Source organism: Streptopelia decaocto (genome assembly GCF_964273445.1).
Source record: "Streptopelia decaocto genome assembly, chromosome: 22".
Classification (NCBI taxonomy): Eukaryota; Metazoa; Chordata; class Aves; order Columbiformes; family Columbidae; genus Streptopelia; species Streptopelia decaocto.
The window spans coordinates 3,792,988-3,819,554 of record NC_138677.1 but is presented as its reverse complement, the minus strand read 5'-3'; the positions used below and the strand labels follow the sequence as shown (position 1 = coordinate 3,819,554).

The following is a 26,567-nucleotide window of genomic DNA, read 5'->3' as shown; positions in this document are numbered from 1 at the left end:
TCCCTTAATAAATCCCAGCTGAGCTCCAGAACAGCACATCGCTGTCAGCACGCGGCAGCGGACTGAAACGGGACCTCCGGGGAGCCCGTTTGAAACTGGCAAGTCTTAAAAATGAAACAAGAAAGACAACAGATACCACACAGTACAAAATAGTAATTATTTATATTTTCAAAAAGGAAAAAAAAAAAAAAAGTTACCAGCTATTTTGAAACTTCTTCCCTGTAAGAAGAGTGACTAATAGAAAGGAACAGGACTGGCTCTATACAGTCAGCAAGTCAGGTACAAACAGTTGTTAAGAATCATTTAGCAACTCAGGACAGGGACTTCTGACGCAGCGCTCATGAACAATAAAATTTCTCTTTTTTTTTTTTGTTTGTTTTTTAAAAAGGGGGAGGAGGGAAAATAAAGCAGGGAAAAATGCCAAAAACACTTCCCACAATATCTAAAAACAGTAACCGTTGTTCTTGTCAGACAGCACGCTCCAGATCCAAGGATTTTCTAGTCCTTTCCAAACCAGCAGCCTTGCCAAGGGCTGCCTGCAGTCTATTCACACCCTCCAGCCGCTCACTGGCCCCTTGCACTCCAACCTGTCACTTGATAAAACGTGGGGTTTTTCTTCCTTTTTTTCTCCCTTTTTTTTTTTTCAATTAACATACAAGTGCTACTAACAGAGAAACTGATCTTCTTGTTGCTGGATAGCAATAAGGAGTTACACAAATGTCCAGTTTTTAGCTCAGCTGGAAGGACTTAAATTCTTTTTTTTTGATATAAATACTACTGGAGCTCCCATCAGGTACTTCCTTTCCAGAACTTTGCTGGAAATTCTTTTTAACCCTCCAACGCTTTCCAAGGCTAAAACGTCCTCTTGCTCCAGGCATCTGACGGTTCGTTCTGTGCTGCCAGACGCAGAGATGTTGTTTTCCCCAGTACCTCTGCTGGGTTATCCCAACTCGGGCCGGTGCCTAAACCAAAGCCGGTCCTTTATTGACTCGGCCAAGTCGAAGGGAACACACAGACAATGCAGCGACAGGGATTCGTTAGGTTGAACAGCCCCAGGCCCACCCTCCCCCCTCTCCCCAAGTTACTTGGTGCTGTTTGAAAAAGTCTGGGTGTCACGAAGCAGTCTCTTCCCCCCAACAACAGAGTAAAAGCTCCACGGATTTCGCTGTCTACCTGGTGGTCAAGGTCACAGCAGCAACGGCTGGTGCTGCTTCCAGAACAACACGGGGCGGCGCGAGCCGGGCTTTAGGATTGCTTCAGTCGCTTCCGCGGGGGCCCCAGGAAGGGACACTGCGCCGAGGCCAGCGAGCGATAGGCCTCGGCCACCAAGTGTGGGTGCGAAACCACCATCGACTTCCAGCCCGAGGTCTCCATGACATCAGAAGCATGACTAGAAGTAAGAGAGAACAAATCTGAAGTTAGCGACTGGGGACAGAAAGGATTGTTAACTAAATAGGTTCTTTCCGCACACCCGAGAAACCCGGTGTTTTTAGTGCACGGTTTTAGGGTCACTCTGGATGCGTGCTGGGGATCTCTGTGAAGACGGCAAGCGTTGGCTCTGCTGGCCCGGCTGCACGCAGCACAGCGCTGCAGCCTCAGGGGGAAAAGCTTAAACCTCCGCGATGGCAGGTGGAGGACAGCAGGAACTCCTTGTTATCCATCCCAGCTCCTCAGCACAGAAGTAGTTTACATCAATATAGGAATTACTGAGAAAAACTGACCAATATGACTAAACATGTTTCCAGACATCAAAGTGGTTGGTAGTCATTTGACACATACTGAAAAGTCTGTTCTATTACAATGTGCAAATAGTCCCGCAATATCAGGGACTACTTGATATTCTACTACCTACAAGTTGTTCAGGTGTTGGGAAGAGACCAGCCCAGCTCACAAACACCACTGTACACTCTGAACAGCCCCGGCAGGGCAGGACTGACCTGCCCTTGGTGCAACTGCACCCCCCGGGATACCAGATCGGTGAAGGATCACAATGGGAGAACCCAAAAACACCAAAGAGGATGATCTGCCCTGCCCGTGGTGGCTCCCAGGCTGTGAACCCCGTTGCTAATAAACACTTTCCTTTGGGTTTGTTGCATCCCGGAACAAGAGAACTCACTAGTTAATGAAGTCGACTGCCTGAGTTTTGAGCTGGTCGGCGCTGTGCAGGTCGGCCAGGATGAGGATCTCGGCTGCGTTCTCCACAGACAGGTTGCTGCACAGCGCGTCCTCGCACATCACCTTCAGGCGCTCCAGCGCATACTGCAAAATACAAAGCAGAGCAGTCAGGGGCAGGACACGGCGCGCCGGGCCTGACGCGAGGCCTCGCTCTGCTCCTCCACTCTTCAGTAAAACCACCCTGCCATGAACAGGCCTCTCTGCTCTGCTAGATGCATCTGAACTGCACTCAGAGGAGTAGTGACCAGCAACAAAAAACCAAACAAACAAAAAAAGAATCGTGATGCGCCCACCCTGAGGAAAAGCAATGGAGAGGAGACATACCCACCAGAACTCGTCCCGGCCTGCGGGGACAGGCTGCCTGGCGCTGTGCTCATGCTTGGAAATGAGAGCTTCACGTCACCTGAACAATGTCTCACTCACTTCAAGGCACAGAATGTTAAAGCCAGACTTTTATTCTCACTCTCAGGCAGGATCACCCGCAATCAGTGGGAAGATCTGTCTAACAGGGAACGCTCCACAGGGTTCCAGGGATGTTCAGGCAGCTTTCACTATACTCCTTTGCCATTCATGACCTGCACATCAAGACCAGCCTTGCTCAAGTACAGGCTGTTGGTTTAATACTAAAGTGTTAAACAAATGTTGCCGATTTCTTGCAGCTATCCAGCTGGAAACTGAACACCACAGCATGTCTGTAGCTCTGGCAAAACCTCTAACTCTGCATCCTCAATCTGGAGTTTCTACCATCCACTGTGCAATTGCCTGAGCGCTGTCAGACGCGCGGGGCTGAGCCGCGTCGGTAGCCTGAGGAGCTGCAGGGACGTGTGTGGCAGCACAGAGCTGTCTGACAACTGTCACCCTGCGCTTGGTGGCACTTTGGGCAGCACCCAAACCTGCAGACACCACCCAGATCTTCAAAAGCAACACGGTGGGCTCGGGCAGACCCCAAACTTCAGGCTTACGGATATCACAGCTGGGAACCGTGAGACCGAGATGCTTCTGGAAATCTGGGTACGTGGGATCTGATTGGGGTCTGCAGCTCTTTGCACGAACCAAACGGGATAGTTCGGAATATTCTAGGTCCTGTGATTCCACCTCATGGGGTTAGGATAGCAGTCAATTATAATGCAGTTCTTACGGGAGTAATAACATTAGTACTACAGAAATTGTCCTGAAGATTAAACACAGTTCAGTCCTCTTTGCGTTATCACTTCCAATTGAGTGATATTTCTTAAAAAAAATAAGATTGTTGATTTTTTTTATATCTGACAGATAATTGCATTTGAGAGTAATCTTCATATCGTTTATAAGGCTTTTTGGACAACTACGAGATGACACGGTATCCGAGTTGGTCAGTGTGTAAGGCCCCGTTTGGCAAACACACCAGAGTTGTGAGGGCTGCTCTGTCAGCCTGAACAGAGACCTGGTACGGAGCTCGTTGGTGCCACAACGGGAGCACTTGCCATTTGAGAAGCACTATCACCATCAACTGAGTTTATACTCCTATTGATTTAATTTACATTAATAATTATAAATTATAAACCCCTGTTTTCACTGAAGACTCGGTGACAATAATGACTTCAAATGAAGCACGGTGCTCAAGACCAGGACAGTTTGCTCCCACCAGAACATGCGGGGAGGCAACTCACACTTACTTGCTTTATCTGTATCAATAACCAAACCAGTTTCAAACGAGGGGCAAGCCATTACTTTATAGTACTGTCTGTCACTAGATCAAAATGTAGCAAACAAAGCCTAAGATTATTCCTTTTATAAATGGAATATTGTCCTCCATGCATGTACGATTTTTATTTCGATTATCGCTACAAATAGCTCAGCTTCTAATTACATAGTTGGGCAACAGGAGCCATTCTGGTCTCTCAGGTACCAAGATTTCCCCTTCCCCCCTTTCTTAATTACATTTAAAGCAACACCCCACCTAGCAGCACACTTACCCAAGCGGCTGAAATAGCATCTCCTGGGCTGAGCAGACACGCTTTGCTTTGCTTTGGGTCTAATTACATATTTTCCCCAAGAGGCAGGAGGAACTCAGAAGAAGCTGTTTCAGTCTCTTGAGTAAATATTAGATGGTTCATGCGCTTCCATGGAAGATTTTTTATTTTTGCTTTTAAAAGACACACAATGAGTTTAAAAGGAAAAAAAGCCCTACATTAAAAGCCAGGAAACTCAAAGTTAAAGCCTACCCTGTCCTTAATGTACTGCTTCGTACTTACACTTGCCTCAGTTAAAGATGGTATGTGAGCTCTCAATCAATACTCTTTAAATATTGAATAAAATATGTGGCAATGACTATAATCAGGCCAAAAATCTCCTTGCACTATCTCCCATTTTAATTCTAGTTGCAGTGGCCCAGTAATGGCGTATGGAGCATTTCACCTCTAAAACTCAGCGTTTTTGATGGAGCCCAGGTCTGCAGTGACAGGGAACTGGATGGTCGTGTGGTGGTTGCGTGGAACAAGGTTACATGCATCCACATCTTAAACGCCACCGCCCTCCGTGGCACCCCCAGAGGATCCGAGGGCTGAAGAAGCACGGAGACTGAACTACGCTCTCACCCTAGAGGTGCTCCCTCCGGGTCAGGGCTGAGGCACAGGGCAGTGTGGAGAATCTTGCACTGCTGCTACCCGTGCTGAACCTGCGCGGTGGATAAAGTCAGGATTTTAGTCTCCAGTGCTGTCAAACTGGCATCTTGCACCAGCACTAAGTTCACTTTTAAGAGAAAAAAGAATAAAAAAAGAAAAAAGGCAATCAAGCTGTGGTTATATATGAGGAATTCACAGCAGTGCGGGGCTCGCTGGCCGCTCTCTGGGGTCCCGGGGCTGCAAAGGGAAGGAGCAGCGGTGGCTGGCGAGGCCAAGCAGCGCCCGCCGCTCGGGGGCCGCCGCACCGGCCCTGAAGGACCCTGCAAAACCAGCGAGGGCTCGGCGAGCGGGCGTCCTCCTCTCCACAGACAGCAGGGACTGCCACTGCGAAAAGAGAATAAACAACAGGACCCCCCGCTCTCCGCCGTCCATCGTTCAGAGCGCCTCTGGAGCCGCCGGCCCCGGCCAGGCCAGAGGAGACACAGGCCCTGTTTGCCAGGGCAGAACGCTGCTTTGGAGATTGGGTAACAATTGCACTAAAAAAAATATCGCCAGGTCCACCCTGAGATTTTCTTCTCTCCCCCAGCTCTTATGCTACCTTATGGTGAATAAAGATGTCCGCTGAAATTTTAAGAAAATGCTTAAGAATGAGCAGTAGAGACAGAAATTCTGTGTTAAGGTATGTATCTACAGAGCTATACATATCTACGTTACATCCAGGTTTACCTACACGCCACAGCCAATTCAGAGAAACTGCCCCGCCACAGCGCCCACGCGAACAGCTCGCTGCAGCGATCCCGAGGAGCTCTGCGTGAAGCAAGATACACGTCATTCCTGCTCCTCTGAACACCCGGGTATCCCAACTGTACCTTGTCAGCAGCTGCCAGCAAGTCATCAGCCATTTTGTCAAGATTTGGTGCCTTCCCCGTGTAAATAAAGCACATCATTTCCTTAAAAACTTCAGGCTCCACATCATTGATTTCAACCCGATTCTGTATCAGAAAAATGAAGCTTGTTAAGATCCTGACAAGATGCTAAAGGCTTCCTTCTACCCAAGCTCTTTCAGTATTCAGAAATTTGCTACAAACTATTTAGAATGTTTACTACTTGCAAAAAAAAAGAAAAAAAAAAAAAAAGTAGATGGAATAAGAAGGATTCTAAGTTGTATTTCACATTCTCTACTTCTCCCTGTCCCACCTCAGACTCTTTCCCCAAAGTAACAAAGGTAACAATTGCGTCCTTGATCCCTTTCATCCTCCCTTCAGGACAGCTGAAGCAGAGACCTGCATCTAATGTGAGAGAAACAGTTAAAAGGTGACAGTAGTCACAAACACTACCTGAGACAGTGATATGACAGTGACGCTAAGAGCTGACTAGAGAGCTGTTACCCCAGCTGGAGAAGTTCTGCTTCCTTCAGAACTTACCTTTTTACTTTCTTCCATCTCGTGCTCAAACATGGCGCTGAAAACCGGAGAACGCGCTATGGCAGTGGGGAAAATAAAACAGAGTTAGAGGAGCCCTGGGACACTTCAGGACACGCTAAGCGCAGCCTGCAACACCTCAGCAACTGACCCGCTACTCCATCCTGCTACAGCAGACAGGACAAATTCAGTGTAGCTGCCACACGAGTGTCAGTTGTGACATAATGTGGCCAACGGAGCTTCAGACTGGGTGTGGGAGAATTCCTTATGTCCTCTCAAACAATGCTGAAGAGTATATGGGTGGTTAAGGTAAGTTTCTTGACTTTACAAGTACTCCTCTGGAAACATAACTTCTTACAAATGCTTTAGGAATATATTACCACAGCCACAAAAACATCCTCACCATAGGAGGAGATAAGCAACTTAAAATGGAGCAGATATTTCTTCTCTCCCGACTAACAGTTCACAAAATGGTCTTTTACTACAGCTCTGCAGTTAAAAGAAGGGCAGAAGCCTCCTTTAAAGACATAGTAAATCCAACCGCCGTGCCCCACTGCGGTACCAACCTGCCAGGATGGCTTTGTGCGCCTGGAACTCCTGCCCCGCCACGCACAGGCAGCAGTCGGTGAAGCGCGAGTTCTCCCACAGCCCGCCCAGCTCATCTGCCAGGCGGCACTCGGGCACCTTCACCATGTTCATGGTGTTCTGGCCGGAGATGTTGACCGAGTCCTGCACCACGCTCACCTGCGGGGGAAAGGAAAACGGGCTCAAAAACACACACTGGAAATGTCAGCTCCCTCCAGGGAGTTTTTGTTTTGCGGGGCAGCTGAAGGGAAATGCAGAGCGAACCCCAGACCTCTCGAGCAGAACTGCTGTGTCGTTAACAGTGTCTCCCTTTCTGAAGCATCCTCTGTCCCCTGCCCCAGCCCTGCTCTCTGCTCCTTCAGGGTGTCCCACATCACACCAGATTTTCTTCTCAACCCCAAACTAACAGCACTATGCAATTTAATCATAACTTTATTAGGTGATTTCCTGAGGAAGTGGAACCGTATTTTTCGGCTTTTACAGACATCATACCTGACCTAGTTTTTTCCTTCTATCACCACTCTGAAACCCGCCCCAATCAATAATGCAATACAGACAGCAGTGCAGATGAAAATGAAGTATCCAAGAGCTTTGACAGCCAAGCATCCACACGGGTGGGCACAGGCTGAATGCCACGTCTCGCTGCTTCTGGTTCGCAGTGTCTCAGAGTTTAAACGCTGCCATCACATTGTAAACTTAAATTAAAAAAACCCCACAAAACTAAGTAATAAAAGAGCAGCTTTGTGTCAGGTAATGAGGAAGATTTGTGGGAGGCAAATGCAGAAGGCAGGTGGATCCCTCCTCGGCTGCTCCAGAGCAGCCAGGGCTGGGCCCTGCGCAGCCACGCTGGCTGATAACAATGACACCAAGGGAACCGCTCGGAGCCCGGGCAGCACTGAACCGTGAGCTTCAACATGCCGTAAATCACACCCCTCTACTGCAGACACAATTAAAAACACCAGTGACTAACAGCACCCTGCTCTAACGAAGGAGAAAGGACAACGCTGACTGATAGGGAAGCCTATGTGAGCCTATTCCCTGGATTTGCTGTCAAGTCCAAGTTAAATTTCAGTTCTATTAATAACCGATGGCCAAAGAAGAACAGACAGCAAAAGGAAGCCTCACAGTTATGTAAAAGGAGGAGTAAATTATGAAGTGAGAGAGGTGACAGAAGCATCTTCCGAGGTAAACCCCCCCTGAGAGCACGTCTCCCCACTCGTGAGAAATCCGGGTTTGTGAGGGCAGACGGGTGCTGTGTGAACTCTCAGCACACACACCAGATGCTGCTCGCCAACGGACACTGATGATTACCCAGAACGCCAGCAAGTTAATATTCCTCGTCACTCTTTTGACAGCTACAAAATCTTGTTGCCCTCTGACATTTAGACCAGCAACATGGACTCAAGGATGGATGAAAACTCAGATTCATTAAAAAGGAATTCCAAGATGCTGATTACAGATCAGCAGAAAAAGACCTGGCAACCGCATCTCAAATCCACAAATAAATCCTGTTCATATAGGAAACTCAGTTACTGCCATGAAAATACATTGTATGGCTTTTACATCAGGAGCAGATTCCAAGCGGTGACCAGCTGTAGAGGTCAAAGTAGATGAGGTTTTGCTCATGCTATTTTCAACATCTTAGCCAGGGAAACAGTGCTCCCAGCTCAGCAGAGCTACTACCATAACGCTGGGAACATCGCTCTTCTTGGAGACTTACCAGCATGACATTTACCTATGATGTTGGAATATAATTTAAACAGCAGAAAGTAATGCAGTTGGGATATGAACAATCAGTTCCACCTGCAAAACAGAGGTCAAAAAAAAAACCTAAACTGACAACTAAACGAGGTCAGATGTGAAATGCTGACAGGGAACATCATTCTCTGCCTTAACAGCATTTCCAGCAAGACATCATCTGTGTTCAACACCAGAGACGAGCAGAGAGCAAAAAGCTTCTTCCTTTAAACTCTAATAAAGCAATGAGAAGGCGCAGCAACACCGGGCAGCTGCCTGGCCTCCAGGAACAAGGATCCCAAGAGCAGCACTGCTGACCCCTTGGTTCCTGCCCCCAGAACACGGCTGCTCCAAGTGCAGCTGTGAGCGTGGCTCTGCGGGGACACGCTCCAGCCCACAGCACGGCCGGTCCCAGCACAGACACTCATTGGGAGCTCCGAGAAGGGAAAAGAAAATAAAATGAGCGCTAGCAGAAAACCCCAAGCCAAGGTGTTGGTAGCTCCTGCCAAGCCGCTTCCAGACAGCGAACCCTTCCTCGCTGGTATCGCCACAGATTTCTAACACGCTGGACTGCAGAACAAACAGGAGATATCACAGGCAGGTGAAGCCAGCAATAAGTTTTCATCCAGAACACACAAAGACACTGAGCTGAAGCTTTTGAAGGGACTAATTCAGCAGCAAGTGGACTGACTTGAATTAGCACCGGTTGCCAAGACTCCTGGCAGATCTCAGGTTTACATGCATCACACCTCACAAATTCCCTTCTCAGACATTAATTCTTGAGTCTCATTCCACAATTGTACGTTTTCTGGCTCTTTTCTCATGAAGGAAAGAGAAATTGCCAGACCTAGAGGTGTCATCCCCAACACTGCCCTCTTCTCCACATTGCTGAAGTGCTAAAGGAAGGGCTCCCTCATTACAGGAGTCATTTATGCCGCTGATCGAATACGCATCCTTTAGGAGATGGCTTCTTAAAAAAAACAAACCAAAAAAACCCGACAAAACCAGCCAGCTGTCGAACAGCTCTGACCAAAGCACTTCTTTCACTCCTGAAAGAAAACACAGCAAAAGAAAAGACTCCCACAAAAACCACTGCAGGAGATCCAAAGAAAGAACAACTCGTTCCACCTGTCTCCTGGCAAAAGTCACAGCAACAGGAGGCATTCTGCAGTAAAAAGACCACGGCAATAAGACAGCAGAAGCTCGGAAGGTACTAAATCACAGAGCTTAAATTTGCTCATTAAGGTTTCTAAGCTTAGCTAGCTAGTTTCAGAAATAACTGTATCTTTGTCTGAAGTTAGTATTAGTGAAATCACAGAATTGACTGGGTTGGAAAACACCTCAGAGATCATCAAGTCCAACCCTTGGTCCAACTCCAGTCCGTTTACTAGATCATGGCACTAAGTGATAACTTAATGATAACTTTGTAAGCAGTTGTAGGAAAATACAAACACAATGAACAGAAAATCGTGGTTAGTATAAAATCCGTTTTTCTTAAATTTTTATCTGTGTTGGCTGTATAGACACGCTTAGGAAAACAGGGAAATCTCTTCTTTATTCAGTAGGCAGGTTACAGGCGGGCCAGCTTCCACTGCAGGCCTTGGTTATCAGCCCAAGTGAGCTTCCAATTAAGAAGCACAAACAGATGGATGATAATACTAAACCAGAAGTGAAATGATAATCAAACATGCTTAATTCCTACCATCCTCACAGGTAAAAGACAAATAGAAAGTAACAAAAAATAAACACGAGTGAAAAGCAATGAATCACCCAAAGAGCCACCAGCCACACACACACACCACGTGCCGCATCGACACCCCGTGTGTCTCCCGATCCCTCTGACTCCTTAAAAGCAAGGATGAGAAATAAGGTCACATCTACCTGAAGCTAATGGAACCACTACTCTTCCAGCTGCGCAGGCAGACTTACCTCGCAGAACAGAGTGAGTTTGTCATCTGGAAGAAGTCCATTGGCCTCATCCAAAAGAAAGTCTCTTCTAATAAATTTTTTGAACCCCCAGTCCTTGCCTTGCACGAATCGATACGCTCGCTGGCTCTCTGAAAGGAAGACACGGGGCTTTAAACACCGGCTGAGGGACTCGCTTGATCAAACAGCAAAAGACAAACAACTGACCCCATCAGAGAGAAAGGGTTTGTACACACCCATTGCTTTTGTTTCTTCTCCTTTAGCATTCAGGATGGAGAATTTGAACTTTGCTCGAACTTCACTTTTTGGACAGCTCACCAGCAACAGGTAGAGGGATAAATAATCTTTACTCTCTTCATCCAGGCCTTTGGGATTCACACGTAAACACCTGTGAAGCAGGCGCAGGAACGAGACGTCAGGAATGGTTTCTGGCAGATCATTCACAGCTTTCAAAGAAAGCGCATTGTAGAATTTCCACAATAAAAAGTACAGCAAACAAGTTCTGTTTAACAGCCGCTGAACCATAAGGAAATAATGGAGAGGTAAACAGGGTGGAACTGTGTGTCACCGTCAGCCCCGCGCTGCACTGAGCCAGGGAACAACGCACAGGCAGTCGCCACGGGCAAACCAACTTGAAAACCACGAGGGAAAAGAGGAGGGGGCCATGGATTAAATATTGAAAAGCACCCTAGATGTCAACTTGCACAAAAGGAAAGTGAAAGAACTAGTAGAATGGAGGCAATGGATTTGAGGAATTGCAGCAAATCCAGAGAAATGGTGGGTACGATTCCACGGGAAGCAACTGAAAGGAAAAGTGCATTTCTGGAAGGCTGGTAATTCCTCAAAACCATAATTCCAGGGCAAAAGGAGAGAACTCCTCCTGGGTGGAGAGGCAGAAGTGCAGGAAGAGGCCAACTAACAAGCTCTTCCATGACCTGAAACTTGACACAGACTCTAACAAGAGGCAAAAACTGGGGCAAGTGACTAACTGCTCAGACATGCACGGACAAAACACAAAATATCTGGACATTAGAATGAGATCTGAGCAGCAAAGGTTCTAAAGTAATTTAATAACAAAAAGCGGTGGAAGGAAAGCACAGGTCTGCCACCCAAAGGAAGGGAACACGAAGTGTATTGCACGCGCACTGAATTATTTAGCGGTCATTTGCTGCAACCTGTACTAAGGAGGTTTAAAAAAATACGCTATAATACTTAACAGCACCACCAAGGGATCAAATTAGGACCCAGGTGTCCATGGATCTACTAGGTCAGACACAACTCACAGCAGATACACATTCTCAAAGTCTGCTCTGAGTTACTGGAAATTACTTGAGAACTCAGGATTTAGAGTGCAGGCAAAACTGATCTTTTTAACAACCAAACTAAAAGTGAGAGGCTGAAACAGAGCTTGAATATGCTGGCTGTGGACTCCCGTTGGCTTATACGAACTTGTTACGATAAACATCAGCCAAAAAAACCTAACTGAAGCCATTAATAATCCTTCACAGCATGCCTCTGCTTCCAGGCAGGATGCGGCCTCCCTTCCAGCTACGGTTTCTGCTATTCTTGATGTTTCCCATTATCAGAGGAACTGCAAACAGACAGATCCTCACGTTTGTTTTCTGTGTCTGAACACTTTGCTGCAGCAACAGCGCTTCCTCCCTGTGCGCAGGTTGGACATCCACGCAAGCAAGAATCCGCACGCAGTGCAAGGATTTCTTCATATATTTCCATTGTTATAGAAGCCCAAATTCTTTCACCCCGTTGTACCAGCAGAGTGAACCACTCTGCTCCACTTCTTACCATTTGAGTTTATCGTTGGCGCCGGACGAAAAGGTTGAGCTTTTGATGACCTCACCCATTTCTTCTCGGCAAAAGCTAAAGTTGTTTATGGTCCACATGTAGGAAAACTTCACCACTTTGATCTTAAAAACAGAGGATAATGGGCAGGTTAGGGTCACGCTCGTTCACCTTGTCACTCTTAAAGGCAAAAAACTAAAAACCTCTATGTTTTAATGAGTCACCTGTGTGACAAAGAACCCCAAGCACAAGACAGCGGTCTGGGCGAGCATGGCAGAGCCAGACGGGCTCTCCAGCTCCTGCGGAGCCGCGCCGGGGCAGAGCGACAGCGCTGCGGTTGCCTTGGTGAACGCTCGCTGCTGGCAAGCACAACGTCGCCCGAAACGCACGCTCTCAACTTGGTTTGAATACATTTCTCACCACAGGTGATAATTGCACTAGGTCAGGAGCAGCTCAGCACAGTGTGGACTCACCTGGGTGTAGCACCAGCTCTCTGCTACAGGTCCACTCGACATTTCTGCCGGAGGAGGAGGACTCGGCACCCTTGACATCGCCAGTTTGAAGATTAAACGGAGTTTCACCACTCAGTAGAAGAAATTTATAACTGATCTTCACCCTGCCAGTCCCCAAAAAGAGAAAAAAAGGGGCATCAATACGCACTCCAGGTACTTGCTGCAGGTTTTATGAAACTTAAAATTGCCACAGTCCCTCCAAAGAAATTCAATTAAACTACTCTATGTCATTCAAATTAAGCCCAAATTAGCAGATCCTAGTTCTGAATACCAGGCTAACTGCCCATGGAACTGTCTCCTGGGACACCATGGTTCACTCTCTCCAGTCACAAGTCTTTGGGGACAGATGAAACTTGAAATTGCAGCAAAAGCAGCAGCCACACCTCCTGCCCAGGGGAACCATGCCTTTGTGCTGGGTTTAGTCCCAGCTTTTCCATCCCTGGGGTGCACAGCAGCCCTGCTCAACCCCACCCAGGCCCTCACATTGTTCTGTTCACAGCTATTTTTAATCCACGTTATTCTAGTGATCTGTTTTATAGCACAGGGACAGGACTGGTGAGAGGACAAGCGGCCAGGGAAAGAACGGAGTTCCTTCGCTCATCTCCTTGCTGGCAGCACCTGTCTGCACATGGAGCACCAAGGGGCTGAGCCTGATGAAAAGGCTGGACCAGAAGAAAGCAAAAGGAATAAATAAAACAGAGTGGGACACGATGTTTTTCCTTTGTTAAAACTGTAGTTAGTTCCAGAGACAACAGCTTTTTGTTACAATGGCACATTCATCAAGCCTGTTGGAACATGCCGAGAAGCTGAAGGGACCCTGGATGGGGGGCAGAAGTTAATCCCAAATTCCTGTTCCTTCCACTGGTCTCCAAGGAGCAAACGCCATAGATAATCTTATGATGCAAAATGGAAACTTTAACAGCTGCTTTCTGTATTTCAACAGCATTTTAAGATGTATCTACATATTACCTCCATCTCACATATGCAAAGAAGCTTTTGAAAGCCTCTAAAGGCAAGACAAATGTATGAGCTTGCAATACACAGGGCTATTTCATCTCCTCTGAGTAACTGTCACTTTTATATCTTGTATCCGTTCCTCCCAGATGGCTTAGATAGGCAGGTGGTAATACAAGTTATGACAATGTGCAAATAGAATTGCTGCATGCCAGCACGTCATTCGTTATGCTTTTAACGTGGCCCAAAGGGGAGAAAGGTTCTACATTTTGAAGATTTTCTACTATTTGGAAAATACTTTCAGTCTAGTATGTCAAAGCTTTCTACAGCTACTTTGCGAGGCAGTTAAATACGGTTTTAAAAACGATGTTAAACTCCCAACATACCCCCAGCTCAATGCAGCAATCGAGCATCAAATACTGTCATCAAATGACACCACTGGTCCTTAGTCATATTGGGAATAAACAGGTGATTCCATCACTGTCTCTGCACAAGTTCCCGGCAGGGAAACACTTGCTGCAGGAACGGGGACGCACAGAAAGGTCAGTGAAATAGATCCCTGGGAGCTGCCGCAGAAACCGCCGTGTGCTCCTGCACCGGCCACGCTGAGCTGTTCTGCTGGCACCAACCAGCATCAATCGCGCTGTGACAACCACAGCCCACTGCAGGTAAAGTTCTGAAACCAGCAGGGCACCCTCCGGGTTTATTTGCTTATGAACACTTGATACTTCACCAGTTCACACTTCTTCACTCGCAGTGAATTAAAGAGCGCTGCAGGCAGAGCTTCCAGGAAAACATTCTGTAAATGGCTTGGATATCAGATTCTTTCTGGCTAGGAGAGGCAGGGAATGAACCTGAAGGTGCAGGTGTAAATATCATGTCACGGGAAACAAAATACAAAATATCTTAGGGACCCCTGTGAGTCCCTGTACAGTCTGCAAGTCTCTGACTTCCTTGGATATAAATAACAAACAGCCTCTGGTCATCGTTAAGATTAGAGTTCAGAGTAATTCTCACCTCATTCACAACCCCTCAGGTGTGAAGACCTTTTATCTGAGAGCTCTGAGGCCCAGGAACCGTCCCTCACCACGCTGTGCTCTGAACCACCCCACCGAGACACCTCAACTCCATCCACTGCAGGAACCAACCGGCAAAACTATTCTGTGAGCGTCACAACTGACCCAACAAAGATGAGGAATCTCAACTCAGTCAATTGTCCTAGAAGCCTCAAAACCACTAGATTCTTGCTCAACAGCCTGTCAATTTGTACTTCTTCTCAAGATAAACCAACTGCCTTTTAAGAAACCAGTACTTTACACCAGAAATTTCCAAGTATATTCATTTTCAGTAAGTTTTATTCAGCAAGAGATAACTCACAGAAGTCTCTAAAAGAAGTATATTTTTAATTAAGCGTTTCAAAAGCAGAGGTGGCTGCTCTGCGGACACCAGTATCAAAGACTATCCAAGAACAGCACAAAGCACAGAGAGGAAAAAAAAGAGCAGGACAAAGATAATTGGAGCCATAAAACAAGGGGCTGAGATGTGGAAGCACAGGAAAAGCCCATTATCTTCCTGCATTCTTCAAAGCCCTGGAAAGGACAATGAAAGTCTGAATTCACTGCCATAAAGAAAGAAGACAAAACAAAAAAGGTCAAGTTAACCGGCAGAGCAAAGTGGGATGCAATGCTACCTGACTAGGGGCTGAATTACATTAGTAAGTTTTCAGATTGTACTGTACACGCTAACCAAGGTGTCCCAGCGAGGTGGGCACGGTGCCCACGGCCACGAGTGGCACAAACCTGCCCACAAAGTGAGGCACGAGGAATTCCAGGGGTTACAGAGAGCTGCCCCATTATTGACATGCTGGTGTAGAAGGGACTGCACCTAGGGAGCAAACCACCTGCACCCATAAAACAGACTGAGATTAGACATCAACGCTTCCGCAAGACGGAAGTGACCCAAACCAAAAAGCTACAATCGCCGCGTAAAAAAACCCCAAACAAACCCCAAAAAAGAACCAAAAAACCCCAAACAAAACTATAAAGGAGTAACATGAATGGGATATATACAGACTTAACTGTTACCTGAATTACAGGCAAGAATAATTTATGCCAAAAGAAGTGGTTGGTGAATTAGGTTGAAGCGTGTGCGTTACACTTTCTGTTCTTGTACATCTAGCAGAGTTATCTCAAAACGCACAGAATATTGGCAGCCCACTAGAACTCAGTAACTAAAATGGCACTTTGAGAAATATTCCAAAACTAAGGGTTTCTTTCCCTTTCTTGGAATGCTTTTAATTTTTTTCCTGAAACCAATTCTCCAGTTATAAAACTGGGGGGAGGAGAGGGATAAGGCTTGGTTACCTACAAAAATCATAATTTGCAAGAAAGCATTAAGAGATGGGACAATCATCAGTGAAACATCAGCATTGTAAGAAGGATTCCAAGTTTGACGTGTATTTTGTAAGAAAAGACACCCCATCCTTCTGCAGCTGCAGAGCCTTCCCTTCCTCCCCAGTGTCCCCAAAGCCACCAGCAAAGAGCTCAAACCAGCAGCCTCCAAAGAACTTGCTGCTGGAAACAAACCCTGCGCTCAGCATCACTGCTCTCCAGCCATTAACTGCTATTTCTGACATTCTTCTGTGACAGCTCCGTGCCCGTGTTGAACAGATGTAGAAAACTGAATCCCCTTTAACCACATCCAACCCTAAATTACCCCAAGTATATTAGAATTACATCCACACCAATAAATAGAAAGAGTAATCAAATTCTTAAAAGGAAACAAAACTTAGTTTTATTTCATAGTTACTGTCAGGTCACCACTGCTGTTTTCACCAGATGTTCGCCCCATCTTTAACTCTTTCTACTTCCATCTTTAATCCTCTTGAGGCACATCCTGAGATGCTTAAAGCTCAAATCTTCAAAACTGTTTTCGCTCAGAAGTTAATCTGCCTCATATTTTTTTTAGTTCAGATCATAAGCATGTTAAAAAGAAATAAATCTCTTACTACTTTTTTTCCACATTATCCTTTTCTCCTCCTCCTGCCAACCCATGTCTGCTCTTTTCTCTCCTCTCACAAGGAAAAATGTGATCTGAACACACCAGGAACGATCAGCCTGAGCAGACTTCTGCCTTCAATAAGAAACCTGATCTCATTTTTGAAAAGCAGGGGTTTGCTATTGCCCGTGAACTCCCTTATTTTAGATTCTGCCTCACAGGCAAATCGTAAAAAGTATTTTACAGCTTGGCTCTGTGCATGGAGGGGAAATTGTGACCTGTCACTCGTCAAGTCACTCAGTTGCCATTTTAGCAATTTATTTGTTTTTAAAGCAAAACATTTGCACTTTCATAGCATGTAAGTCATCATCCAAATGAGAAGATAAAGCCATGCAAACAGCTCCTTCCTGGAGCGCTCCGTGTTAGCAGAGAGGAAATCAGCGGCTTGCCTCACTCCCACAGAAACTCCCTCACTGCAGCCCGTTTCTACACAACAAACAGCAACTCCCGCACAGGAGACTCCTGTTCGCAGCCTGTCCCACAACCCCCAGCACTCCTGGGGTTACACACAGGAAGGTCCTTCATTTCCAACATCACTTTGTCTCCTCTCGGACTCTGTCAGATGCCAGCATGAGAAGGAATAAGGAGGGGAAAGAGATGGGAATCAAATTCCAACCACTTCCAAACCAGCTACATTCTTCTCAAAAATCAGCAGCCAAGTTTTATAGAAAATATCTCACCCTGACTTCAATAAGGCGCAATGGCTTTGCTAGTGTAGCTTTAATAACCTTACTCACATTAACATCAAAAAAATCACATCTTACCATAAATCACACTCTGAAAATAACACAATTATAGCATTCGCCTACACCCGTATTTGAATATCCTGACCATTCAAGACCAAGATTATCAAATTAATAAGACAAAAAGAAAAATTTTGGTAGCTTAGATATTTGATATTTCATATGTTTGTAGTCAGTAGGAAAAGCCTTGTCCAGAGGCATTATTCCATGTCTGTATCAGCGACAGAGAAGCAGGGCAGCAAGGTGCATTCTTTCCACTGCTTCTGCCATTAATGTTGTAACTTGTGTTAAAGGTGAAAAAAGTCCCAAAGGAGGGATCTTGGACACAAGGAGCTGACTGACTGATGTTTCATTTTAATTATGCCTTCTAAGCTGTTGTTGGCACAAGCCATTTATTGAATCTTTATGAAGCAGAGGAGATACCTACATTCATCTTCCTTTTTATACCAAGAAGGCACCTCCATAAACCATGTCCAACCTCAAAGAAGAAATGAGTCTTTGTTGAGTCTTTTTTTCTTCCCGTTAGCCCTTCTGTTCTGATAAAAAGTCCTCCTGCTATTCTCCCCATCAATAGTAAAACTCAATAAGCTACGGGTCAGTGTTATCTAAAGACAAATATTAATTACCTGCTAGCCAAGAACAAACTCTAAATCACACAAGTTACAAGCCTTTACCCCCGAGTAACACCTGGACTTCCATCACACGTGCAGGTTTGATCAAGCTGGCACCAATCTAAAGTAAGGATGTTGCAGAACATGCTGAATATAACCTACTGCCACGGTTGTGCTTGCACTCCCTGATTGGAATTATATAAAATCTCACTGTAATCTTACTTGCTAGAAAGCAGAGGTCTGCAAAGCCGAACACGACGCGTGACAACGATTTTCAAACCTGTTGGACTCACACCTACAACGACACATTGTTCTTCTGTCCGGGAACAAGTACCAACAAAATCACAAGCTAACAGGAAACCTCAAGAAAATCACCTGTCTCTCGGCAGCAGCAAAATACTGTTCTGTGAATTTCATTTTCTACCTACAAGTGCTTCTAAGAAATTAATCAAACTGATACATGAGGGTTTTCAGCACCACTTGTTGAGGCTGCACACTTCTAGGAAAGAGCAGCTGAGGAAACTAAGGCCCCAGTCCAGCAGTGTTATTTTCAATGGTTTTGCGGTTCTAGAGGCAGGTCAGTAAGGTTTAGCTGTGTTATTTTCAATGGTTTTGCAGCTCCAAGGCAGGTCGGTAAGGTCAGGAACGCCAGCCCAGAGCAGCCATCTGTCTGTCTCGTTCCAGCCAGGACTGCCCCACGGCTTCCCTAAGCTCAGCTTTGCCTTCAGATACAAAGGCAACACATCATTTTGAATGCAAGTTTAGAAGGACCTGGTTATAATAGACCATCTTCTCTGCCCAGGCAATTTTGCTTAACTGTGAGGTCCCAAATAACCCAAATATTTGCTTAACTGTGAGATCCCAAAACTGTGAGATCCCAAAATTAGTGTATTTCAAATTAATATTCTGACTTTTTCTGCATGCGAGTCTCTAAAAGGTGTGCACAAGGGCATCCTTTTTTGCTGGAAAATCGTTTCTGTTATCAGAAGTTGGATCAATTTTTTAAAAGCATCAGAATTACTGTATATGATTCACAGCCCAAGCATGACATCACATTCAATTTAAAATGCACGACACACACGCTAGATTTCTAACAAGAGCCATTTTTAAAGTCCACAGTCATATAATACAATCTATAATACAGGCTAAGAAAAGCTGAACTGAGATCTCAATATGAAAATTTTAATACTAATTCTGCAGTCAGTGCATCTAAAGTCACCAGGTTCCTACTGGCTTCTGCTCTATCAATGGCCAAAACAGATCCTTCCAGGTATTAATTTAGTGTTAGAGTGTTTAATCCCTCCCATGTTCATGGCTTTATAAACTCTACAGACGTCTAAAAATCCATGGAGTAAGACCAGCTGCACCTCACAGAACACAGCAATGCAACTCCTGCCTGCAACCAGAGTTACTCACAGTATAGAAATGAACTCCCAAGTCTTCCAGGCATTTGCTACAGTCAGTGGTTCTGCATCTTTTCTGTCCTAAAACTGTGGAGGGAAAAAAAAATAAAGATCACAAATTACATTTCATGTGTGCTATGTATTTTCTTGAATTCTCAGCTATGCACATCAGCAAAGAAGAGACTTCCAGAATCACCCAACTCCTTCCTTCCAAAACACTGGCAATGGATATTTAACAACGTGAAACACAGAAAACAACTTGTATTACATGTACAGATACAGCTTCTGAAAAGCAGCAGCTGCTTTGCCTCCTCAGGGGTAGGAACACTTTAATCTCGGGCTGGCTTCCTGCTCTGCCGTGTCTAGAACCTGGAACACGTGCTTTACTTAAGAGCTCTCCCTAGTACAAAGTACAAGACAGAACGCAATGGCAGCTTATCATCTGAGAATCAAGCAGCAGCACTCTTGATAAAGACCTTTTTGTTTTGTTTTTTTAAACCACATTTTTATTGTATTTCCTCTCTGTGCTGAGTAGGAAACACCAGCAGAGGTTGGAGGAGTACAGCAAGATCTTACATAATAGTCCAGTCGTGCAGAAAATTGAGCCAAAGCTGGGGAGAAGGAATTTTACAAAATAACAGTGGATATTCCCAAATGTGGAACTACTAACACAATCAACAGCACAGCAATAGCTCCTGATTGTAAAAGAAACAGGTATCTTTCCTGGCTTTCTGCACAAATTTGCGGAAATAACGTCCAGGAAGAAATGAAGCAGATGATTTCAAGTGCACAGGTCCCCAGGCAGTGGAATGACAAGCCCCACAAGTAAAGCGCTGAGCAGGGTGCGCCAAGAACAGAGCTGGTAAGTCCCTCTTATTGTAAACTGGATCGGTATCCAGAGAAATCACCCAGGGCAAACAAACTGCATTCACAGCACACACAAACGGCAGGTCCTCTAGAGGCTCAGCCGCAGCTCCGACATTAACCCTAAACCTCCGAGCTGGCTCAGGGGGATTCACTGAGAGAAGACTGGTGAACAGAGTTGGTTTTAACATTTACCAGGTCTAGTCAGCCCAATACTAGTGCCAGTGCTGGTACCTTCTCCACGTTAAAACATCAGCATCGCTAAGATCAACTACACAAAAAATAGGGGTTTTAAGTGCTCCGCTGTGACCCGTGCAATCAATGACCGGGCTGCTCACCGAGACCTTTGTCAAACCAAACCCCCTTCCATTTGACTCCCTCCCTGATCCCTCTGCAAATCCTGGAGGGTTTGGGCAGGAAACACAATTACTTTTATAACAGTGGTAACCATACTCAAGTAAATCAGGATATCAGATTTGAGAACAGTTTCTAGGATCCTACAGCAGGTACAGTTTTGTATTACTGTCCTCTGCTGCTCCAATGACAGGATGATAGCTTGCGATGTACTTCTGCTGTCGTGTCGTCTCAATCTCGAGACAGATCCCTGACAAAGTACCATTAAAAAAACCCTAAATCTGTTTTTTCTTCAGGTCACAACAGAACAAGTGAAACCAAATCATTCTGGGCACCTAGTTAGAAAATGTCACTGAAAAAAGAAGGAAGCAAGTTACACGTTTTACTTAACTAATTTAGGGTTTTTTATAACCAAAGAGTTCTGCCGTACAAAGCATAAATAATAGTGCAATTCTGCAGACTTTTATAGGCCTTCACATTAAGCCACCCCAAACACAACCCCTTAGAACCCCAAAGAAAAATTTTAATACTAATTCTGTAGTCAGTGCATCTAAAGTCACCAGGTTCCTACTGGCTTCTGCTCTATCAATGGCCAAAACAGATCCTTCCAGGTATTAATTTAGAGTGTTTAATCCCTCCCATGTTCATGGCTTTATAAACTCTACAGACGTCTAAAAATCCAAAGATTTTTAGAAAAGAAAAAAACAAATCACAAATAAGTGTTCCTTTTCATTACGTCATGATGATGCTCTACAATCACAAATGTAAACACATTTTAAAACGCCAAATTACAGAAAAACCACAACCAATAACATTACATTCTATATTTTCCTCCCCTCTACAAGCTCCTGCTAGAAGGACAATCCCATTTCACAGGCAGCTTAACAAATACTACGGGAATAACATTTTCCCTTCCCAATCCCACCGATCACCCACCCGGATAGCGCTCGTAGCAGCTCTAGCACTTTGCTACCGAATGGCATTAGCGACATGTTTAGCTGTGAAGGGGAACCCTCCGCTCTCCGCGCTGCAGGATGATGCACCATTTCCTCCAACCGCCAGCACAGGCCGGGCCGGCCGGGCAGCGGCACAGCCCGGGCAGCGGGGCCGGCCCGGCAGCCCCTGCTCTCACCTCAGCTTTCCCACTCCAGCCCGTGTTTCCTCCCTCCCTCCCACTCGTGTTTCCTCCCTCAGCTGCTCCCCCCTCCCCGGGGACCCCCCTGCCCGGGCCTGTCCCCAACTCTTCCCACCCGCACCCTCCTCCCTCAGGCCCCGCGGAGCCACCGCTCCCTCTCCCAACTCCTGCCCCTTCCCACAGCTCTCACCTCCCGGCCCCACGAGTGACTCGGCCGCGGGAGGCGGCCCGGCAGCGCTGTGCGGGCAGGTGTGTGGGAATGGCGCCCCGGGTCTGCCCCCCGCCCCGCACCGGCCCCCTAGGAGCGCACCAGCCGCCGGGGATCACTATTTGGCAGCATGTCTTCCTCCGGCCGGCCCCCCCCAGCCCGGCCACAGGCTCATTATTCCGCAGGTCCCCGCAGCAGCGCTCTGCGCATGCGCCGCGCTGACGAGCGAGCAGGATATGGCTGTTCCCAGCGCTCCCCTCCCGCCCGCGCACGCGCGCCGCGCGAGGGCCACGGCCTCCCCAGCCCCCCCCGCCCGCCCGAGGGCGAACGCGCATGCGCGCGTTCCCTCGCACTGGACCCAACCGCCCGCTCCCCCGCGCACGCGCCCTCTGCCTGCCAGTCCCGCCACCGCGCGTGCACCGGCGCCTCCGAGCACGCCCCCGCCGCTCCTGCGCGCGTGCGCGCTCGGCCCCGCCCGCCGCCGCCGCCCCGCCCCGCGGCTCACGTTCTGGCAGCGGGATGGCGCATGCGCCCAGCGCCCCGCCGTCCCCTCCAGCGCAGTAGCTCACTATTTGGCAAGAACCTGCCCCCGCCGCAGTGCCGCTCGCACCGCCACAGCGGGGCCGGGCCGGTCCCCGCGGGTCTCTCACTCCCCGGCAGGCACAGAGCTGCCTCACAGACACCTCGCCAAGGCAAACGGGGCGGGGGGCGGGGCGGGGCGGCGACGACACTGCCTTCCCCCGCCCCTGTGCAGGCCCCGGTTCCCCCGGCTCTCCGGCCCCGCAGCCGGCGGGCAGCGCGCTGCGCATGCGCGGGGAAGAGGCGGGGAGGGCGTGGGGCGGCGCGCGCAGCCCGCTCTCCGCGCGGCTCTGTGAGGAACCGGCAGCCCGAGGGGACACCGGGGGGGGACACCGGGAGGTGACACCCGCCCAGCCCCGCGCTGGGGCTGCTGTTCGTGTTAAACCCCTTCGCCCAAGGGGGCAGCGTTAGAGTGGGAGAGCGTGCGTTTCTGCTGCGCTGTGGCTCGGTTTCCTCTTCCCCCCCCGCCCCCGTTCCTTTGAGGGCTGGACTTGCTGTTGTGTGGTGAATATACGAAGTTCTTTCCCCTTCTCTCGCCTCAGTGTGTGTGTCACCCGTGCTCGTGAAGAACAACTCCCCACACTGAGCACCACGAGAATTTCTTACCTTCACTGTTTGAGAAAAGGATTATGAAGAGAACGTGCTCTATGCCCGCCATTCAGGTGTGTAGATCAACAGCTTACGGACCTTCCAGGACCCGCAGCAGCAGCCGGCGCCAGGCATTTCATAGCGGAACATGAAAGGAATGAGAAACAACAGTAAAAATGTGGGATTGATACTGGATAGAGGACATTTTTCCGTCGTGAGCACAGAGGAGTGTTTGCACAGGCTGCCCAGACTCTGCAGTCTCTCCTGGAGTTTAAGGCTGATTAAATAAAGCCCCTGTCAGACCTGGCGGGTGACCCTGCTGTGAGCCCTTCAACCCAAATTATCCTGTCATGTGGGGCTGCTCATTTGTAATGGCTTGCAACCAGAGGAAGCAAAATTGTCATTGTTAGCAATCCTTAATTACTTAAATGTTTATAGAGTTTATCCAGAGCTAGTCTTTCTTTCCAGTTTCAGCCTCATGTTATAGTGAATTAACACAATTATAGAGCACCCTGTTAACCAAATCAGCCAGGTTACATATCACAGCTACGCGTATTTAAATGAAAGATTCGAAGTGTTTTTATCTCAGCTCTCCTTCTCTGAGATGAAGGTTGGCCCTGCACACTGGGCTGCCACACCGCCTCAGGGAGCATTGCCTGGTTCTGGCGCTTTCTGCAGTGTCCTGGGTTTTCTTGGCAAGTCTCTCATCCAAGTCATGACCAATCCTTGGACCCTGCTTCATTCCTCCATTTCACAAACTGCTGCCCGTGGTGACAAAACAGCAGGTAATGCTGCATTGTAATGAAGAAATGCCATAAACCCGCCTCTCGGGAAGCACGGAGCTGGTATTCGCATTCCTGTTCTGGCTACACATTTCTCCTAGAAACTTATTTTCACACCCTTTCCATTGCCCCGGACTTTATATTCTCAACATAAACTGTGGATTTTTACTAATGTATTTATCCTCTTATGGTTGAAGCACAAAAGGAAATCCCAGCACCAGCTTTAGAGAAAACAAAGAGCTCCTGCATTGGAGCTCGGGATGCAGGGGTTTCTGGGGAGAACCACCTGAAATGTGATTCAACAGCAACCACGTGTCACTGAGCCTCTTCTACATCTTCTGGCATTCTGATCGAAATTCTCTTGTTCCCAGGAAGCGGAAAATTAAATTGGGTATCTGTGCAAATGAGGATCGAATTGCACCTCTCCTCCATATGAAGAAATTATTTAGGGTCAGTTCTGTCCTCCTCGGTGGCAGGTAGAGGTGAAATACCGTCACTCTTCAGTCTCTGTCTTTAATACACGCCTGTAATAAAATGACTGGACAATTCCCAGGTGTGGGTGCTGCTTGAGCCTTGAAAACGTGCGTGGGGACACGCTGACACTGTGTGCACGTGAGAACACTGAATTCTCAGCTGCATTCACTTGGGGTACAATTCTCGGCATCACCCAAGCGATACAAGACAGGTGTTCTTTTCTGCACGAGAAGAACCAGTAAATGCTCGTGTACAGGTGCGTTTGGAGGTGTTACTTTTGCATATATATATTTTAGGTGAAGCTGATTAAACTGATGTCCATGAAAGAGTTGTGTGCAAGAATTTTAAATAGCTCCTGCTTTTTAATATTCACTTCCTCTTTGGTTTTAATTATTTTGTTCCTACATTTTCCCTTTCAATTTACTAAAAATCTAGAAATGTAATTAGAGAGAGGCTGAACTCAGAGAAAGCTGCCAGCATTTCTACATCATGATTAAATATATCAGCCATCCCTTTAGTGAGAGAGTGAAAAACAGGATTCTCTTAATTATCTCCCTGTTATCCAGGAAAGAATCTGCAACACGTACGGATACAGAGTTATTGAAAATGCAGCACTAATTAAAATCTCATACAGGCTCCTGATGATCAGGAGAGTATGAAAACACAGTTATTTAATTATTTCCTGTATTTGCCATCTTTGTTACCAAAACAAACAAAACCATTCTAAACAAAACCCATCTCCAATCACTGGGGAGACTTAATGAGGCTTTTATATATGCAACAGTCACACAAACATGGCAAGCTGCTCGATTCACCTCTCCTTTCCCAGGGAGACAGCTACGGAACTCGCTTTCCATCTGTGATGCAAAACGAACGCTGTGGTATATTCAAAATCAGTCGTGGAATCGTTGCGTGGCTTGAGGATATGGATACTGTTCATTAGTTTTAAGACCAAAAAAGAATCTTGATATGATAGGCTTTTATGGTTTCGTTGTGAAATAGCAACATTTGTGTCACAGCCGATTAAAAATCTAGCATCTAAGAGGTTATTGCTCCAGCCTGACCTCTGCGGGGTCTCTCCATCGTCTAACCCAGGCCAAACCCCTCGTGCTCTCACCCAGTGCGGAGCCCTCGTTATTTCCGATTGCTCTGGTCCGAGGAGCTTTGGCAGCACCGAGCAGCAGAGGACACGAGTGCTGATCCGGGTTGTGATAGAAGGAAACGCTCCGAGGTGCTGGCTGCTTTGAACCACGGGAGCTGAGCATCCTCCAGGACTGGAGACTGGGAACTTTTGCACTCCTGTTCCTCAACATTTAATTTGCAACAGAATAGCAAGTGCTGAGCTGGACAGAGCCCAGTGCCCTCGCTTTTCCTTCACTATAAACAATCTCCAGTGTTGCATGGAGTAGGAGGGTATGTCACACCAGCTCCTGCTTTCTCACCTGCAGGTCCCACGGCACCTCTGTCCCTTGGAGACAAGAGGGGAAAGTCGCTGTAGCACAGCCACCCCGTACATACAGCGTTAAATTCAGTACAAAACATCATTCTTGTCAGAATTTGCTTTCCTGACTTCAAAATACTGTAAGATAACTGCGTCATTGTTGCCGTGATTAAAAACCGCTTTTACTTGTGAGAAAACAAACATTGTTTAAAAAATCTTGACCTCCTTTGGAAAAACTCTGACTTGGAGATTTTAATTGCAGGGAATCTGTTCATAGCGCTATTTTTACAGGTATTGGAAAAGTATCAAAGCTAATTTTTTTAGAAGGGGAAATTATACTTTAAAATGCGCTATTGTGAGAAAGTGGCTCCCTAATGTCTTTGAGTTGGTGCCTTGTTTCTCGTTAGAAGCGTCTCCTGTCTTCCCTGATGAGCCTGCTCTTGTTTTCGGCACTGGTTTGCTTTAAGATGCTTTTGATCCTGTATTCATTAAAACCTGATCCTGCTGCTTCCCACCAGCCCTAATGGTCTGTGAAATTATTTCCCTTTCTGCAAGACGCTGTTAACTCTGCCGGCACCTGCGGAGCAGAGGAGCTCACAACAGTGTCCAGAGTCC

The 26,567-nt window shown here is 46.9% G+C and overlaps 1 protein-coding gene across 4 annotated transcripts; it reads right to left on the bottom strand.

Moving 5' to 3' along the window:
• Nucleotides 1-143: 143 nt before the first annotated feature.
• On the bottom strand, nt 144-22,612 carry SPOP (speckle type BTB/POZ protein). Of its 4 annotated transcripts, none has more exons than XM_082070787.1 (11): nt 22,594-22,612; nt 19,541-19,614; nt 12,721-12,863; nt 12,251-12,372; nt 10,684-10,835; nt 10,451-10,578; nt 6,766-6,943; nt 6,203-6,258; nt 5,648-5,770; nt 2,117-2,259; nt 144-1,390 (listed from the first exon to the last, which is right to left on the bottom strand). In XM_082070787.1, the coding sequence occupies exons 3-11, from the start codon at nt 12,796-12,798 to the stop codon at nt 1,246-1,248; spliced, it is 1,125 nt and encodes a 374-aa protein (XP_081926913.1). In that variant the 5' UTR covers nt 12,799-12,863; nt 19,541-19,614; nt 22,594-22,612; the 3' UTR covers nt 144-1,245. The 4 variants fall into 4 exon arrangements, with proteins under 4 accessions (XP_081926913.1, XP_081926911.1, XP_081926912.1 ...); XM_082070785.1 differs by lacking the exon at nt 22,594-22,612 and adding an exon at nt 22,071-22,279; XM_082070786.1 differs by lacking the exon at nt 22,594-22,612 and adding an exon at nt 22,191-22,266.
• Nucleotides 22,613-26,567: the final 3,955 nt, after the last annotated feature.